Source organism: Anguilla rostrata, chromosome 19 (assembly GCF_018555375.3).
Source record: "Anguilla rostrata isolate EN2019 chromosome 19, ASM1855537v3, whole genome shotgun sequence".
Lineage (NCBI taxonomy): Eukaryota > Metazoa > Chordata > Actinopteri > Anguilliformes > Anguillidae > Anguilla > Anguilla rostrata.
Window position 1 is genome coordinate 2,719,607 of NC_057951.1, and position 16,261 is coordinate 2,735,867.

General features: G+C 54.5%; 1 protein-coding gene across 1 annotated transcript in view; it reads left to right on the forward strand.

Moving 5' to 3' along the window:
• Window positions 1–16,261, forward strand: part of LOC135246028 (semaphorin-3E-like) — a 40,522-nt gene that overhangs the window by 15,775 nt on the left and 8,486 nt on the right. The window contains exons 4-13 of the mRNA XM_064319520.1: window positions 1,283–1,402; window positions 2,570–2,663; window positions 6,139–6,255; window positions 7,213–7,355; window positions 8,516–8,630; window positions 9,735–9,804; window positions 10,655–10,799; window positions 13,059–13,281; window positions 15,430–15,521; window positions 15,638–15,679. Coding sequence (XP_064175590.1) covers window positions 1,283–1,402; window positions 2,570–2,663; window positions 6,139–6,255; window positions 7,213–7,355; window positions 8,516–8,630; window positions 9,735–9,804; window positions 10,655–10,799; window positions 13,059–13,281; window positions 15,430–15,521; window positions 15,638–15,679 — 1,161 coding nt within the window. The remainder of the gene's footprint in view (window positions 1–1,282; window positions 1,403–2,569; window positions 2,664–6,138; window positions 6,256–7,212; window positions 7,356–8,515; window positions 8,631–9,734; window positions 9,805–10,654; window positions 10,800–13,058; window positions 13,282–15,429; window positions 15,522–15,637; window positions 15,680–16,261) is intronic.

Below are 16,261 nucleotides of genomic sequence, written 5' to 3' on the forward strand. Positions count from 1 at the left end.
ACACATGCAGTACCACCTCGTTAGCGCACGAGGTACCAGCCCATTAGGGCACGCGCTACCAGCCTATTAGCACACGTGCTACCAGCCCGTTAGCGCACGCGCTACCAGCTCGTTAGCGCACGCGGTACCAGCCCGTTAGGGCACGGGCTACCAGCCTATTAGTGCATGCGGTACCAGCCCGTTAGTGCACGCGGTACCAGCCCGTTAGCGCACGCGCTACCAGCCCGTTAGCACACGTGCTACCGGCCTGTTAGCACACGCAGTACCAGCCTGTTAGCGCAGGCTCTACCAGCCCATTGGCGCACACGCAACCAGCTCGCTTCGCCCGACGTGCAGCTCCTAAACCTAAGCGCATATTTGAATGCGACAGTGTGGCGCAGCGGGTATGGAGCAGATGGGGGGGGGGGGGGGGGGGCGGGGCAATCCTCCAAGATCTGCCGTCCACCTGCTCAGGAGATGTCTTAAAAACAAATGCCACACTGGTGCTCGTCAGAAATGGCTCCTCAGATGGAATAAGCCCCGTCTGAAATGCTTATAACCATTGCAGATGAGCTGGTAGTCACAGGCTAGGTTGCCCAGGCATGTTATTGGCGGTCTCAGGCACATGTAACACAGTATGTACTGATAAGAGACCTGGGTTAAATGATTTATTGGAACACGTACCCCCCTAGATATTAGATATATTCACCAGTGTTCGGAAAGACATTTTTCTTGCATGCATGTGTACGATTCAGGTCTGGTGGTGACCCTGCCCAGGGCACAGCTGGAAAGGGGAACTCTGGGCTTTATGTTTGGTGGTGGGAGGGGAACTCTGGGCTTTATGTTTGGTGGTGGGAGGGGAACTCTGGGCTTTATGTTTGGTGGTGGGAGGGGAACTCTGGGCTGTATATTTGGTGGTGGGAGGGGAGGTGAGGGGAACTCTGGGCTGTATGTTTGACGGTGGGAGGGGAGGTGAGGGGAACTCTGGGCTGTATGTTTGGTGGTGGGAGGGGAGGGGAACTCTGGGCTGTATATTTGGTGGTGGGAGGGGAACTCTGGGCTGTATATTTGGTGGTGGGAGGGGAACTCTGGGCTGTATATTTGGTGGTGGGAGGGGAACTCTGGGCTGTATATTTGGTGGTGGGAGGGGAACTCTGGGCTGTATATTGGGGGTGGGAGGGGAACTCTGGGCTGTATATTTGGGGGTGGGAGGGGAACTCTGGGCTGTATGTTTGACGGTGGGAGGGGAATTTTGTGGAGGGGACCGAAAGTGAACGCCCCTGCCCCTGTTCTTGCTCTCCAGTCGGAGTGCGCCAATTACATCAAGGTCCTGCACCAGCACAACCGGACCCACCTGCTGGCGTGCGGCACGGGCGCGTTCGACCCCGTCTGCGCCTACGTCCGCGCGGGACGCCAGGCCGAGGTAGGAGACTTTTCGGTTGTTGTCATAGCAACGGTACATTTAAAACGAGCGCGACCCTTGTCGTCGGGGAAGCCGCTACCGGATTGGCCCGGGGCGCGCCGTCGCGCTCCCTCCGACCGGTTGTCGGGCCACGCCCCGGGGGGAAAAGAACGGCTTGCTCGTCCGAAGCGAGGAACGCCGCGTCGACTCCGGGGCTCGGCGGCGAGCTCCGCGCCCGGTAGGTCGGGACCGTTCGTCCGAACATCCATTACATTCCATTCCATTACATTACAGGCCTTTAGCAGACGCTCTTATCCAGAGCGACTTACACAACTTTTTTTACATAGCACTTTACATTGTATCCATTTATACAGCTGGATATATACTGAAGCAATGCAGGTTAAGTACCTTGCTCAAGGGTACAACGGCAGTGTCCTTACCCGGGAATCGAACCTGCGACCTTTCGGTTACAAGCGCAGTTCCTTACCCACTGTGCCACACTCCGTCCAGCCTGTCTGCCACCAGCAGCTCCTGCAGACATCCTGCCAGTTTCTCAATGGGACGCGTCACTGTACAAAAACCCTTCTGTCATACACGGAGGTGGAAAATCCAGGTTCGGAGGGTGAAAGTCCTCCCCGGCGTTTTGGTCCTGTCATCTGGATTCGCTAATTAGCGATATTCCCTCAGGAGGTAGTACTAATCAGTGAAGTCAGCTGGGCTGAGCTCATGGACGGAAGAACCACAAGGCAGTACTTTTACACTTTGACCCCTGGGCTTTCCACCCACGAAATCTTGTCGTGAATATTTGTGAAAACTGATGTTGTGAAATGGACTGCATTTATATAGCGCTTTTATCCAAAGCGCTTTACAATTGATGCCTCTCATTCGCCAGAGCCGTTAGGGATTAGGTGTCTCGCTCAAGGACACTTCGACACGCCAAGGGGCGGGGTTTGAACTGGCAACCCTCCGGCTGCCAGACAATCGGTCTTACCTCCTGAGCTATGTCGCCCCAGAAATATTTTGCATTCGGGCCCTCACCCGGCGCCTCGGACGTGCGGAAGTGTACTGATGTCCTTCGCTGAACCTGCTGTCTGCGGTCGGGTCCTGCTGATGTCCCTCAGCCAGGGTTCGTACTGAAGTGTTTGCCTTTATGAGCCCATTTGTGTTTGCCCCTGCCCGCCTCTCCAGGACGCCCTGTTTGAGCTGGAGGCGGAGCTGACTGAGAGCGGGAGAGGAAGATGCCCCTACGACCCCCAAAGCTCCTGTACGTCCACCGTCTCCAGTGAGTCTTACATCTTACATCTCCCCCTACCGCAGGGTTAGCCTCTCTCTCTCACTCTCTCTCACTACCTACCGCAGGGTTAGCCTCTCTCTCTCACTCTCTCCCCCTACAGCAGGGTTAGCCTCTCTGTCTCACTCTCTCCCCCTACCTACCGCAGGGTTAGCCTCTCTCTCTCACTCTCTCCCCCTACCTACCGCAGGGTTAGCCTCTCTCTCTCACTCTCTCCCCCCTACGCAGGGTTAGCCTCTCTCTCTCACTCTCTACCCCTACCACAGCAGGGTTAGCCTCTCTCTCTCACTCTCTCTACCACCTACACAGCAGGGTTAGCCTCTCTCTCTCACTCTCTCCCCCTACTACCGCAGGGTTAGCCTCTCTTCTCACTCTCTCTCCCCTACAGCAGGGTTAGCCTCTCTCTCTACTCCTCTCCCCCTACAGCAGGGTTAGCCTCTCTCTCTCACTCTCCCCCTCCTACGCAGGGTTAGCCTCTCTCTCTCACTCTCTCCCCCTACAGCAGGGTTAGCCTCTCTCTCTCACTCTCTCCCCTCCTACAGCAGGTTAGCCTCTCTCTCTCACTCTCTCCCCCTACAGCAGGGTTAGCCTCTCTCTCTCACTCTCTCCCCCTCTACAGCAGGTAGCCTCTCTCTCTACTCTCTCCCCCTACACAGAGGGTTAGCCTCTCTCTCTCACTCTCTCCCCCTACAGCAGGGTTAGCCTCTCTCTCTCACTCTCTCCCCTACCTACGCAGGGTTAGCCTCTCTCTCTCACTCTCTCCCCCTACCTACAGCAGGGTTAGCCTCTCTCTCTCACTCTCTCCCCCTACAGCAGGGTTAGCCTCTCTCTCTCACTCTCTCCCCCTACAGCAGGGTTAGCCTCTCTCTCCTTCCCCATCTCCCTCCCTCTCCTCAGCTCCTCTCTCCCCCTCCCTACCTACAGCAGGGTTTGCCTCTCTCTCTCCCTCTCAGCGGTTCTCCTACACCCTACACAGCAGGGTAGCCTCTCTCTCTCACTCTCTCCCCCTACAGCAGGTTAGCCCTCTCCTCCTCCTCACGTTCTCTCCTCCACTCTCTCTCTCCACTCCTCCCCCTACCTACCGCAGGTTAGCCCTCTCTCTCTTCCTAGTCTCTCTCTCCCCCCTACCTACAGCAGGGTTAGCCTCTCTCTCTCACTCCTCCCCCTACAAGCAGGGTTAGCCTCTCTCTCTCACTCTCTCCCCCTCTACAGCAGGGTTAGCCTCTCTCTCTCACTCTCTCCCCCTACCAGCAGGGTTAGCCTCTCTCTCTCACTCTCTCCCTCCCCCTACCACGCAGGGTTAGCCTCTCTCTCTCACTCTCTCCCCCTACGCAGGTTAGCCTCTCTCTCTCACTCTCTCCCCTCCCTACAGCAGGTTAGCTCTCTCTCTCACTCTCTCCCCCTACCTACAGCAGGTTACCTCTCTCTCTCACTCTCTCCCCCTACAGCAGGGTTAGCCTCTCTCTCTCACTCTCTCCCCCTACCTACGCAGGGTTAGCCTCTCTCTCTCACTCTCTCCCCCTACCTACGCAGGGTTAGCCTCTCTCTCTCACTCTCTCCCCCTACGCAGGGTTAGCCTCTCTCTCTCACTCTCTCCCCCTCCTACAGCAGGGTTAGCCTCTCTCTCACTCTCTCCCCCTACAGCAGGGTTAGCCTCTCTCTCCACTCTCTCCCCCTACAGCAGGTTAGCCTCTCTCTCTCACTCTCTCCCTCCTACACGTCCTCTCTCTCCACTCTCTCCCCTACAGCAGGGTTAGCCTCTCTCTCTCACTCTCTCCCCCTACCTACGCAGGGTTAGCCTCTCTCTCTCACTCTCTCCCCCTCCTACAGCAGGGTTAGCCTCTCTCTCTCACTCTCCCCCCCTACAGCAGGGTTAGCCTCTCTCTCTCACTCTCTCCCCCTACAGCAGGGTTAGCCTCTCTCTCTCACTCTCTCCCTCCCTCTCCTCTCTCCTCTCTCCCCCTACCTACCGCAGGGTTAGCCTCTCTCTCTCTCTCTCTCCCCTACCTACGCAGGGTCTCTCTCTCACTCTCTCCCCCTACAGCAGGGTTAGCCTCTCTCTCTCCCTCTCTCTCTCACTCTCTCCCCCTACCTACCGCAGGGTTAGCCTCTCTCTCTCTCTCTCTCCCCCTACCTACAGCAGGGTCTCTCTCTCACTCTCTCCCCCTACAGCAGGGTTAGCCTCTCTCTCTCACTCTCTCCCCCTACAGCAGGGTTAGCCTCTCTCTCTCACTCTCTCCCCCTACAGCAGGGTTAGCCTCTCTCTCTCACTCTCTCCCCCTACCTACAGCAGGGTTAGCCTCTCTCTCTCACTCTCTCCCCCTACCTACAGCAGGGTTAGCCTCTCTCTCTCACTCTCTCCCCCTACCTACAGCAGGGTTAGCCTCTCTCTCTCACTCTCTCCCCCTACCTACAGCAGGGTTAGCCTCTCTCTCTCACTCTCTCCCCCTACAGCAGGGTTAGCCTCTCTCTCTCACTCTCTCCCCCTACCTACCGCAGGGTTAGCCTCTCTCTCTCACTCTCTCCCCCTACCTACAGCAGGGTTAGCCTCTCTCTCTCACTCTCTCCCCCTACCGCAGGGTTAGCCTCTCTCTCTCACTCTCTCCCCCTACCTACAGCAGGGTTAGCCTCTCTTACTCTCTCCCCCTACCTACCGCAGGGTTAGCCTCTCTCTCACTCTCTCTCCCCCTACAGCAGGGTTAGCCTCTCTCTCACTCTCTTTCTCACTCTCTCTCTCACTCTCTCCCCCTACCGCAGGGTTAGCCTCTCTCACTCTCTCCCCCTACCGCAGGGTTAGCCTCCGATTTAAGAATCCGATTTAAGCTCTCTACGCATTAAGAAGAGGGAAGATTAGCTGCACCTTTCAGCTAGCTTCTGTCTGGGTGGCATTACATTACATTACAGGCATTTAGCAGACGCTCTTATCCAGAGCGACTTACACAACTTTTTTACATAGCACTTTACATTGTATCCATTTATACAGCTGGATATATACTGAAGCAATGCAGGTTAAGTACCTTGCTCAAGGGTTTCGACGGCAGTGTCCTTACCCGGGAATCGAACCTGCGACCTTTCGGTTACGAGCCCAGTTCCTTACCCACTGCGCTACACTCCGTCCATTAAACTCGGCCGGGGTGTCAGCTTTTATATTTGAGTTGTGTCTGAGCCAGGCACGGGGAAGAAAAATGACCGTGGAAATGTTCAGCTTCACCATCTTTTCATATTACTCAGACGCCAGTATTTTTCCCATTTCATTTGACAGCAAGAATGTTTTGATGTTATTCCCGGCTCCAGGTCTGCCCCCTTGTGGACGATGAAGGAATAACGCTCCGGCTTGATCTGAAAGAACGTCCTTTTTGAAATGAGCTGTGTAATGAGCTGCCATTGGTCCGCGGTACGCAAAGTAGAGCGAATGAGCTTCGGCGTGGGCCGTGGATGACACGGTGCTGTATTGTCTTCCTGTCAGGAGGGGAGCTGTTCGTCGGGCTGTACACGGATTACTGGGAGAACGACGCCGCCATCTGTCGCCTGGGCAACCACAGCTACACCCGGACGGAGGGGGGCGACAGACGGCTGCTTAACGGTGAGTCCTGATTCTGAGTCCCAGATCTGACTCACTCATACCTAGGGGCAAATTATACTCTCCAATTAGCCTACTACTACTACTAAAAAAAATGAAGATGAAAGTCCAGCATTCACCTTCAGAATGACCTTCTTATAGGACCTCTGATAACCTTTAAGACATGAGTGGGTAGCTTGTGCTCAGATAAGTACTCCTATTCAGGGTGCTCAGATTAGTACTCCTATTCAGGGTGCTCAGATTAGTACTCCTATTCAGGGTGCTCAGATTAGTACTCCTATCCAGGGTGCTCAGATTAGTAGTACTGTTCAGGGTGCTCAGATTAGTACTCCTATTCAGGGTGCTCAGATTAGTAGTACTGTTCAGGGTGCTCATTAGTACTCCTATACAGGGTGCTCAGATTAGTAGTACTGTTCAGGGTGCTCAGATTAGTACTCCTATTCAGGGTGCTCAGATTAGTACTCCTATTCAGGGTGCTCAGATTAGTATTCCTATCCCGGGTGCTCAGATTAGTACTCCTATTCAGGGTGCTCAGATTAGTACTCCTATTCAGGGTGCTCAGATTAGCACTCCTATTCAGGGTGCTCAGATTAGTACTCCTATCCAGGGTGCTCAGATTAGTACTCCTATTCAGGGTGCTCAGATTAGTAGTACTGTTCAGGGTGCTCAGATTAGTACTCCTATTCAGGGTGCTCAGATTAGGACTCCTATACAGGGTGCTCAGATTAGTACTCCTATTCAGGGTGCTCAGATTAGTACTCCTATCCAGGGTGCTCAGATTAGTAGTACTGTTCAGCGTGCTCAGATTAGTAGTACTGTTCAGGGTGCTCAGATTAGTACTCCTATTCAGGGTGCTCAGATTAGTAGTACTGTTCAGGGTGCTTAGATTGGTAGAACTGTTCAAATGTGCTCAGACTAGTACCGTTGTTCATGGTGCTGAGACTTGCGTTGCTCTCGCAGAGCCGAAGTTCGTTGGGTCCGTGGTGGTCCCCGACAACGATGACCCGGACGACGATAAAGTGTACTTCTTCTTCACCGAGAAGACCGTCGATGCCGAAAGTGGCAACAACGCCGTTCACACCAGGATCGCACGAGTCTGCGCGGTAAGAACGCTTCACGCCCGCGACAAACGCTTTGATTAACGTGCCCATTAGAGTTTGCTGAACATTACACGGTGTGATCCCATGCACTTTCATAGCTTCATAGTTTCCATTGGTAATCTCTTGGCTAGAGATATTACGTTATGCTGTCACGTAAAACGGAAACAAAGCGTGAAACGTAACATTTAAGAACACGAGGAAAGCCACGATGAGAACAGGCCGATCAGCCCAACTTGGCTCGTCATTTATTTTATTTCTTCGTCCAGCTTCAGCGCGATGAACTCTTGGCGTCGTATTAATTTCCACAGAAACAACCCCCCCTGCCCTGTTCATTTATCACACATCCATTTCATGCTAAAAAGTTGTTTTTCTCCACATCGCAGATGAACTCTTAGTATGTTTCCTAGGAAAAAGGCCCCCCCCCCGGGGGGGCGGACCCTAATCAGGCTCCATGTGCGCGGGGGGGGGGGGGTTTCCATGAAGAATGCAGTTTGCCTCGGGTAATGGCATCTGCTTAGAGGAGTACGAGCAGGAGGAGGAGGAGGAGGAGCAGGAGGAGGAGTACTGTAGAAGGTGAAGGAGTATGAGGAGGAGGAAGACGAGGAGTATTATAGGAGGAGGAGTAGGAGGAGTACTGCAGGAGGAGGAGTACTGTAGAAGCAGAAGGAGTAGGGGGAGGAGGAGTGCTGTAGGAGCAGAAGGAGTAGGGGGAGGAGGGGTACTGTAGGAGCAGAAGGAGTAGGGGGAGGAGGAGTACTGTAGGAGCAGAAGGAGTAGGGGGAGGAGGGGTACTGTAGGAGCAGAAGGAGTAGGAGGAGGAGGAGATTACAGAATTCACTTAAACAACAACAATGCAAAAAAATTTAATAAGAATCTTAAGAGCCTGTTTTATGTTGCTTCAGAGTTACACGTTCAAGTCGCATTGGTTACGTGCGCTGTATCTGCAGTCAGGAAACAGCCAATGCAGTCAAACCACCTGAACTTCAGCAAGAGGGAGTTTCCCCCTACTCCTCTCAAGAAGAAGAGTGCCAACCCCCGTCCCAACAGTTGGGCAGTTCGTATAGCTGATTCTGTACAGTGTTAGGCCCCCCGTGCTTCCAGAGAGACGCGTCTGTAATCAGAGCCCTGCTGTCCACCCCCCCCCCCCCCCGGCCCTGTTTCAGAATGACCAGGGGGGCAGGAGGATGCTGGTGAACAAGTGGAGCTCTCTGGTGAAGGCCCGGCTCATCTGCTCGGTCCCCGGCCCGCACGGGGTAGACACGCACTTGGACCAGCTGGGTGAGCAACCCGCCGCCCCCCCCTACCCCCCACTACCCCCCCCTACCCCCCACTACCCCCCACCCCCCGGGGGAACAAGCACACGCCCCGGAACCTTCCAGAAGCGAGGAAACGCAGCACGGCCGAATCACAGATATTTCCCGTTCGAACGTTCTTCTTTACGGCCGTCGGCGACAGAGCAGTCCCTCCGGACGTCGTCGCTGACGCGTTTAGGTCGTACGCTTCCGTTGGGCGCGTGGGTCGGGTCGTTTGTTTAACTCCGTAAATACGGCGCAGCGCCCTAATCGGAAACGCATGTTACATTACATTACATTACATTACAGGCATTTAGCAGACGCTCTTATCCAGAGCGACTTACACAACTATTTTACACAGCATTTTACATTGTATCCATTTATACAGCTGGATATATACTGAAGCAATGCAGGTTAAGTACCTTGCTCAAGGGTACAACGGCAGCGTCCTTACCCGGGAATCGAACCTGCGACCTTTCGGTTACAAGCCCAGTTCCTTACCCACTGTGCTACACTGCCGCCCACTGCATACGTGCGCGTGAATGCGTTTAAGATGTGCTGGTGACTCACAGCGGTCTGCTCTTCCTCCTGTATGTGGGTGAGGGGGTCCTGCTCAGGAGCGCTGTAACAGCAGAGTGAAAGTTCCGCTGGATTTGGGAAGGGCTTCGCGGAATTAACCACACACACACCCCCCCATGGGAGATATTAAAAACACCTGCTCCTTTCAGACTGGGAATGCACTTGGAAACGTGAATGCAGATCCCCTTCTCTCTCTCTCTCTCTCTCTCTCTCCCTCTCCCTCTCTCTCTCTCTCTCTCTCCCTCTCTCTCTCTCTCTCTCTTCCTCTCTCTCTCTTCCTCTCTCTCTCCCTCTCTCTCTCTCTTGCTCTCATTCTTCCTCTCTACCTCCCTCTCTCTCTCACTCTCCCTCTATCCCTCCCTGTCTCTCTCTCTTGCTCTCATTCTTTCTCCCCCGCTCCCTCTCTCACATTTTCTCTCCCTCTCTCACTCTCTCACTCTCTCTCTCTCTCCCTCCCTCTTTCTCTCTTTTGATGGGATGCGCACTGAGCATTCTTGATCCCGCCTCGCAGTGGACGTGTTCGTGCTGAAGAAGAGGGACGAGAGGAACCCGGAGATCTTCGGGCTGTTCCGCACCACCAGGTCAGCGGCCCCGCCCCCTATCCCTCCCCCTCCCCCTCTCCCACCCCCACCCCCACCGCCACCACCCTCCCCCTCCTGCTCTCGGCCCACGCACCCTCCCCCCCCCCAAAACAGTAGCAGCACATTGGCGCATTACACACATCGTGTCAGACCTCTGAGGGTGGGGGGGTGTGGGGGCGGAGTTTGAGTCACGCCACCGCCGTATTAATCCCCCCCCCCGGGTTACAGGTCACGCGTTTATCCGTTGCTCCTACGCCCTCCCCTCCCCCCGCCCTGCACTTCACCTGCACCTGTCTCCTGTCTGTTCTGGCCCCACGATGGTGGAATGACCTCCCCGTGGAGGTCAGAACAGCTGAGACACTGACCCATTTCAAACGACGACTGAAGACTCACCTCTTCAGGCTGCACCTCTCCCCATCCCTCCCTACCCCCCTGTAAATGACTGTAAGCTTAGGGTTGTAACTAGGCAGCTGTTTCGTAGGTGACTTAGGTGCATTAACTGTCTTAACTACTGCTTGTATTTTTTTTCCATAGACTGCGTTGTTGCCGTTCTCGTTGTGTTAGTGTTAATCAGTTTAACCTTCAGGGTCCAAGTTGAACTATGCGGTTGTTCCCTGCACTTGGACCGGTACTTCTCTCTAGGGGTTTTGTCATACTTGTTCCTGGTTATGGTTATACACTTTGTTGTACGTCGCTCTGGATAAGAGCGTCTGCCAAAATGCCTGTAATGTAATGTAATCTTGTTTTTCCCAGCGTTCCCTCACAGTCCCGCACTTATTCTCTCCTTCTCTCTCTCTCCCACCCGTAATCCTTTTTATTTATTTTTATTTGTTTTTTCCCGCCGAAACAGCGACGTGTTCGAGGGCTACGGCGTGTGCGCGTACCGCATGGACGACGTCCGGGCGGCGTTCGCCGGGCCCTTCGCGCACAGGGAGGGCCCCGACCGCCGCTGGGCGGCGTTCGAGGGCAGGGTCCCGTTCCCGAGACCCGGATCGGTGAGTCCCGCCCCCCTCCCCCCTCCCCAAAACCCCCACACCCCCCTTCCCCCGACACACCAGAGCAGGAAGCGCGCCGCGAACACGACACACTAGCCCCGCCTCACGCGCACAGGGGACTAACTTGTAATTGTTTTTGAAACTTGTAATTGTTTTGAAACTTGTAATTGTTTTGAAACTTGTAATTGTTTTTGAAACTTGTAATTGTTTTGAAACTTGTAATTGTTTTTGAAACTTGTAATTGTTTTGAAACTTGTCATTGTTTTGAAACTTGTCATTGTTTTGAAACTTGTCATTGTTTTGACCCTTAGTTAGCACTACAGATCGCTCACGTTAACCAGATTGTGAAACTTTGCAACATTGCTGTTTGTTTGCTTTTATAGCGTGTTAAATGTTGAAATTTTGTTGCGTCTGTAATCGACTTGCTGCCTTCTTGGCCAGGGTCTCTCTCGAAAAAGAGATTTCTAATCTCGATGAGACTAACCTTGGTTAAATAAAGGTAAAAAAATAAATAAATAAATCTCTCTGCGTCAAGCAAGAATGGTGCTTGGTCCTCTTCAACCCTTTTAAGGTGTGAGGTCTCAAATGCGCGATTGGAATGGTTCAGAACCGAACATTTCTAACGCCGGTGTCGCAATCGCCGCCGGCGACTTGAAATCGGTGGAGTTCTAGAACTCTGACTGTTCTAGAATCCTGAAACGCATTCCATGAAAACCTGCTCTTGGAAGAGTTAAAGGGGAATGTCGCTTCGTGAACTCTGGGGTAGGTGTGAAAATGACCACAGGAGTGTTGAAAAAGTGAAATTCCCCTTTAAGGCACGTCCGCTGGATCAGGGCCCCCCCCCCCCGGCGGCTCGTTAGCTCAGCGGGGGGGGGGGTCAGGGGGGGGGGCTGTCAGAGACGGATGGGCTGAACACTGGCACGCCCCCCCCGTCCCCCCCCGTCCCCGCCCCTCCTGTTCCTGCCCAGGTCGGCTTCGCTGTGATCGATTGGCCAGCGTGCAGCGAGCGGGAGCCTATCCATTTCTGACATGTCAAGTCAGCATTAAACCCCTCCGAGAACCTCAGGCAAAGTGGCAAGAGGAGCCAAGCCGGTGTTCAGAATACCCAGCATCCCGACCGTTTCCCATGACCAGAGAGGGGTGGGGCTTTGCCCGAACGCGGTATCTAATCCTTCTGTCCCGTGGTTTAATTAGTCGTTTTTGTCCCCGCTGCGTACGACGTCATCGCTTCGCCAACGCCCCCTTTTCCGCGCTGCTTTCCGTCTGCGTTCGATCCGTCGCCGAGCCGAGTCTGGGCCCGAGCCGTTTTATTTCAGAGTTTTGAAAAAACGCTCGAACAGTTGAAAATCTAAAATGGCGTGGGACTTTAGCCGCTGTTCGGTCAACGGACTTGTTTGAGATGACTGAAGCGGGAGGCTGACTCGCCCGGGTGCGGTGTCTCCCTCTCTCTCTCTCTCTCTCCCGTCACGTCGCGTTAGCGTATGGAATACAGCACGGACTCCACTGCTTCACTGCTTTCAGCACGCGTTCCAAATACACTCGCATGACCACATGCCTTATACTGTATGTGTAAACCATTTGTTGCTAATTTGTGTCTCTCTCTCCCCCACTCCCTCTTCCTCTGCCTCCTCGTTCCTCTTGCTATCCCTCTCCTTTTCTCCCTCTCATCCTGCCTCCCTCTCCCTCTTCCTCCCTCCCTTCCTTCCTCTCCCTCCCTCTCCCTCTTCCTGTCCCCTCCTCTCCCTCCCTCTCTTCCTCTTTTCCTCTCCCTCTTCCTCTCCCCTCCTCTCCCTCCCTCCCCCTCTCTCTCCACCTCTCTCCCTCTCCCTCCCTCCCTTCCTTTCCCTCTTCCTCTCCCTCCCTCTTCCTCTCCCCTCGTCTCCCTCTCCCTCCCTCTTCCTCTCCCCTCGTCTCCCTCCCTCTCCCTCTTCCTCTCCCCCTCTCTCTCCTCCTCTCCCTCCCTCCCTCTCTCTATCCTCTCCCTCCCTCTTCCTCTCCCCTCGTCTCCCTCCCTCTCCCTCTTCCTCTCCCCTCCTCTCGCCTCCCTCCCCCTCTCTCTCCTCCTCTCCCTCCCTCCCCCCCTCTCTCTCTCCCTCTCCCTCCCTCCCTGTCCCTCTTCCTCTCCTCCCCCTCCCTCCCTCTTCCTCTCCTTTCCTCTCCCTCTTCCTCTCCCCTCCTCTCGCCTCCCTCCCCCTCTTCTCCCCTCCTCTCCCTCCTCCCCCTCTCCCCTCCTCTCCCTCCCTGCCGCTCTGACCGCAGTGTGCCAGCCAGGTGAACGGGGGGCAGTACTCCAGCTCTAAGGAGTACCCGGACGAGGCGCTGCGCTTCGCGCGGGACCACCCCGCCATGCTGCGGCCCGTGCGGCCCCTGCACCGCCGGCCCGTCCTGCTGCGGGGCGAGGGGGGCCGGAGGCTCACCCAGTTGGCCGCGGACCGCGTGGAGGCCCGGGACGGCCACTACGACGTGCTCTTCATCGGGACAGGCGAGCGACCGCTAACGGGCTCCGCCGCCGCTAACGGGCTCCGGCGCCGCTAACGGGCTCCGCCGCCGCTAACGGGCTCCGCCGCCGCTAACGGGCTCCACCGCCGCCGCTAACGAGCTCCGCCGCTGCTAACGGGCTCCGCCGCCTGGAGCCAGCACACCGTCCCCCCTCCATTTTAGCTCCATGAAGGAATACCGGCGTTGCTAATGCAGGCCGGCGGGACCGCGTGCACCTCGCTCTCCATACCCGTATCAGACCAGGCCAGGCGCGCTAGGAACAAAGGAGCTGTAGCAAGACCGACACACCCCGGCATTTAAAAAAAAATATATATCTAACTGCTACTCGGGCGTGCCAGTTGACTCGGCGCCCGTGCACAAGCTGCGTTTCCAGGAGCCTTCAAATTAATTAATAATTAACGTTCTCTAATTAATTAGAAAGCGCCTTATCGAAAGTGCTCGCGCCGTGGACGGGAAGGGGGTTGTCGATAAAGCTCGAGTCGAAATGCGTTTTTCGCCTACTTTTTAAATTGAAGTGGCAAAGCGCCTCGCTCAACAGCGATGGCTCGGCGTCGCCGGAGCGACGGAACGACGAGGAGGAGGAGGAGGAGCCAAAGCTCCGGACGTTTCTTTTTGCCGTGTTTTCGAACCGTTAGACCGATTTTCAGGGGCCAGTCTTCCGTCTTCTCGCGGCCGCTGCCGGCCGGGCTGGTCCCTCCCGCTGGGTGCCTTTGTCTCCCGCGATGGTAAATATTTGGGGGTCGGCCTTAGCTTGACGGCGTGCCGCGGGACTCAGCTGGGCGCTGGCGACCCGGTCCCTCCGCGGGTCGGCCCGAGAGCAGAGGGAGGGAGAGGAAGAGGGAGAGGAAGAGGGAAGAGGAAGGGCGATCGCTCTGTTCAGACTTCCCGCTGGGTTTCGGCGTTTCCGTACGGGCTTTTTAACATTTGCGGAATTATCAAATGTTTAATCCACGTTGGTAACCGACACGGCGGCTTTCGTATTCTAAGAGTTCACTTCCGGTCGGCCTGGAGGAGAGGAGAGAGAGGAGAGGAGAGAGGGAGAGGGGGAGAGGGAGAGGGAAGGAGAGGGAGAGGGAGAGGGGGGAGAGGGAGGGGAGGAGAGGGAGAGGGAGAGGGAGAGGAGAGGGAGAGGGAGAGGAGAGAGGAGAGGGAGGGGAGAGGAAGGAAGGAAGGGAGAGGGAGAGGAGAGAGAGAGAGAGAGAAGAGAGAGAGAGAGAGGGAGAGGAGAGAGGGAGAGGAGAGAGAGAGAGAGAGAGAAGAGGGAGAGAGAGAGAGAGGAGAGGAGAGGGAGAGGGAGAGGAGAGAGAGAGGAGGGAGAGGAGAGGGAGAGGGAGGAGGGAGAGGAGAGGGAGAGAGGAGAGGGAGAGGGAGAGGGAGAGGGAGGGAGAGGGAGAGGGAGAGAGAGAGAGAGAGGAGAGAGAGAGAGAGAGAGAGAGAGAGAGAGAGAGAGAGAAAGAGAGAGAGAGAGAGAGAGTCGCGGCGGCTTCGTCCCTCCTCCGGAGCGGTTACTATGGCTACCGCGTCAAGCTCTACGGCGCCGACGGAGCGAACGCACGGCTTGCGCCGTCGCCGTCTCTGCGTTTGCGTTCGCCGGCAGGAGCGAACGGCTGGCCGGGGTTCGAATCGAAGGGACAGCTGTCTCGCTTGCGATGGCGAGCGCGCAGCCCAAAAGTGGAGAGGGCCCTTGTGCTTGCTAGGTCACACGAGGTGACGGCGCTAGCTCTCAGTAGGTAGCGCGCAGGCCCGAGGTGCTAGGCTTAGCTTGAATGGTGCGAGTCACAAAGATTCTCACAGACAGGTTGTGGTTCACTCACAGAATTTCACTGCAAGCGAACAGGAGTTTTACTCTTTTAAAGAGACTAAATATTAGCACATATTGTGGCAAATATTAGCTTTAAGTTGCTTTTTTGAGTGAATTTGTCTTACCCCGTTGACAAATCTTGAAATGAGCCATATTTCCTCAACTTACTGGGGATCCTTTTTTCTTATTTAGCTAGAGTTTTTTTTTCTTTCTTTCTATAAAATAAGATTTTAAGCGTAAATATAAGACTAAGATACTTGTTAAGATTCACTCTTTTTTTTTGCGGCGCTGTAATCTGTTGCTTTGTTCTCTCTTGGTCTCGCTCTTCAGACGACGCTGTGGTGCTGAAGGTGATCGCCATCTACAACAAGGACAGCGACGCCGTGGAGGAGGTCCTCCTGGAGGAGCTGCACGTCTTTAAGGTGCGCCTCCTGCCTGCAGGCTTCTCACAGTCATCTCCATGTTACACAATGCCTTTAGTTCATGCTCATTTTTCAGTGTTTCCATTCACACCCGTGTCCTGTTCTTCTTTTTCCAGGTTCCTGTGCCAATAACTGAAATTCTTATCTCTGCTAAAAGGGTAGGTTGCTTGAAATTATTGTAAATGCTGAGCCACTACTAGGCGGTGGTTCCCTTTCTGGGTTTTTTTTGTTTGTTTTTTGTTATTTCAGTCTTAGAAAGTGTGTGTTTTCCATTGGTCCTCACAGTGTTGGCATGCGATCAAGGATACTTACACATTTATTTTTTCGGAAAGTTACATTTAATGTTGTTTTTGTACTAGAACTATTACCTATGGCTCATTCAACCTGAGACTGCTGTGCTCGCTAAAAAAAACAGCAAACTATACCGGTGAAATTGTGAATGAAACCCCCCCAAATAGTCAACCCTTGTCTGCCCTGTACCAGCCATTATAATGCAAGGTTCTCAGAAACTTCTCTAAATATCTGAAGTATCCTTAATGCACATGCAAAACAATGTGCAAAACAAATACTATGACCAATCCAATCATTGCTCATGTTATTGGTTTTGCACATACTAAAAGGTTTTGCTAATTATAGCGGCGGCGCTAGCGGCTCTTCTGTAGCAGTGCTAGCGGCTCTTCTGTAGCGGTGCTAGCGGCTCTTCTGTAGCAGCGCTAGGGGCTCTTCTGTAGCGGCGCTAG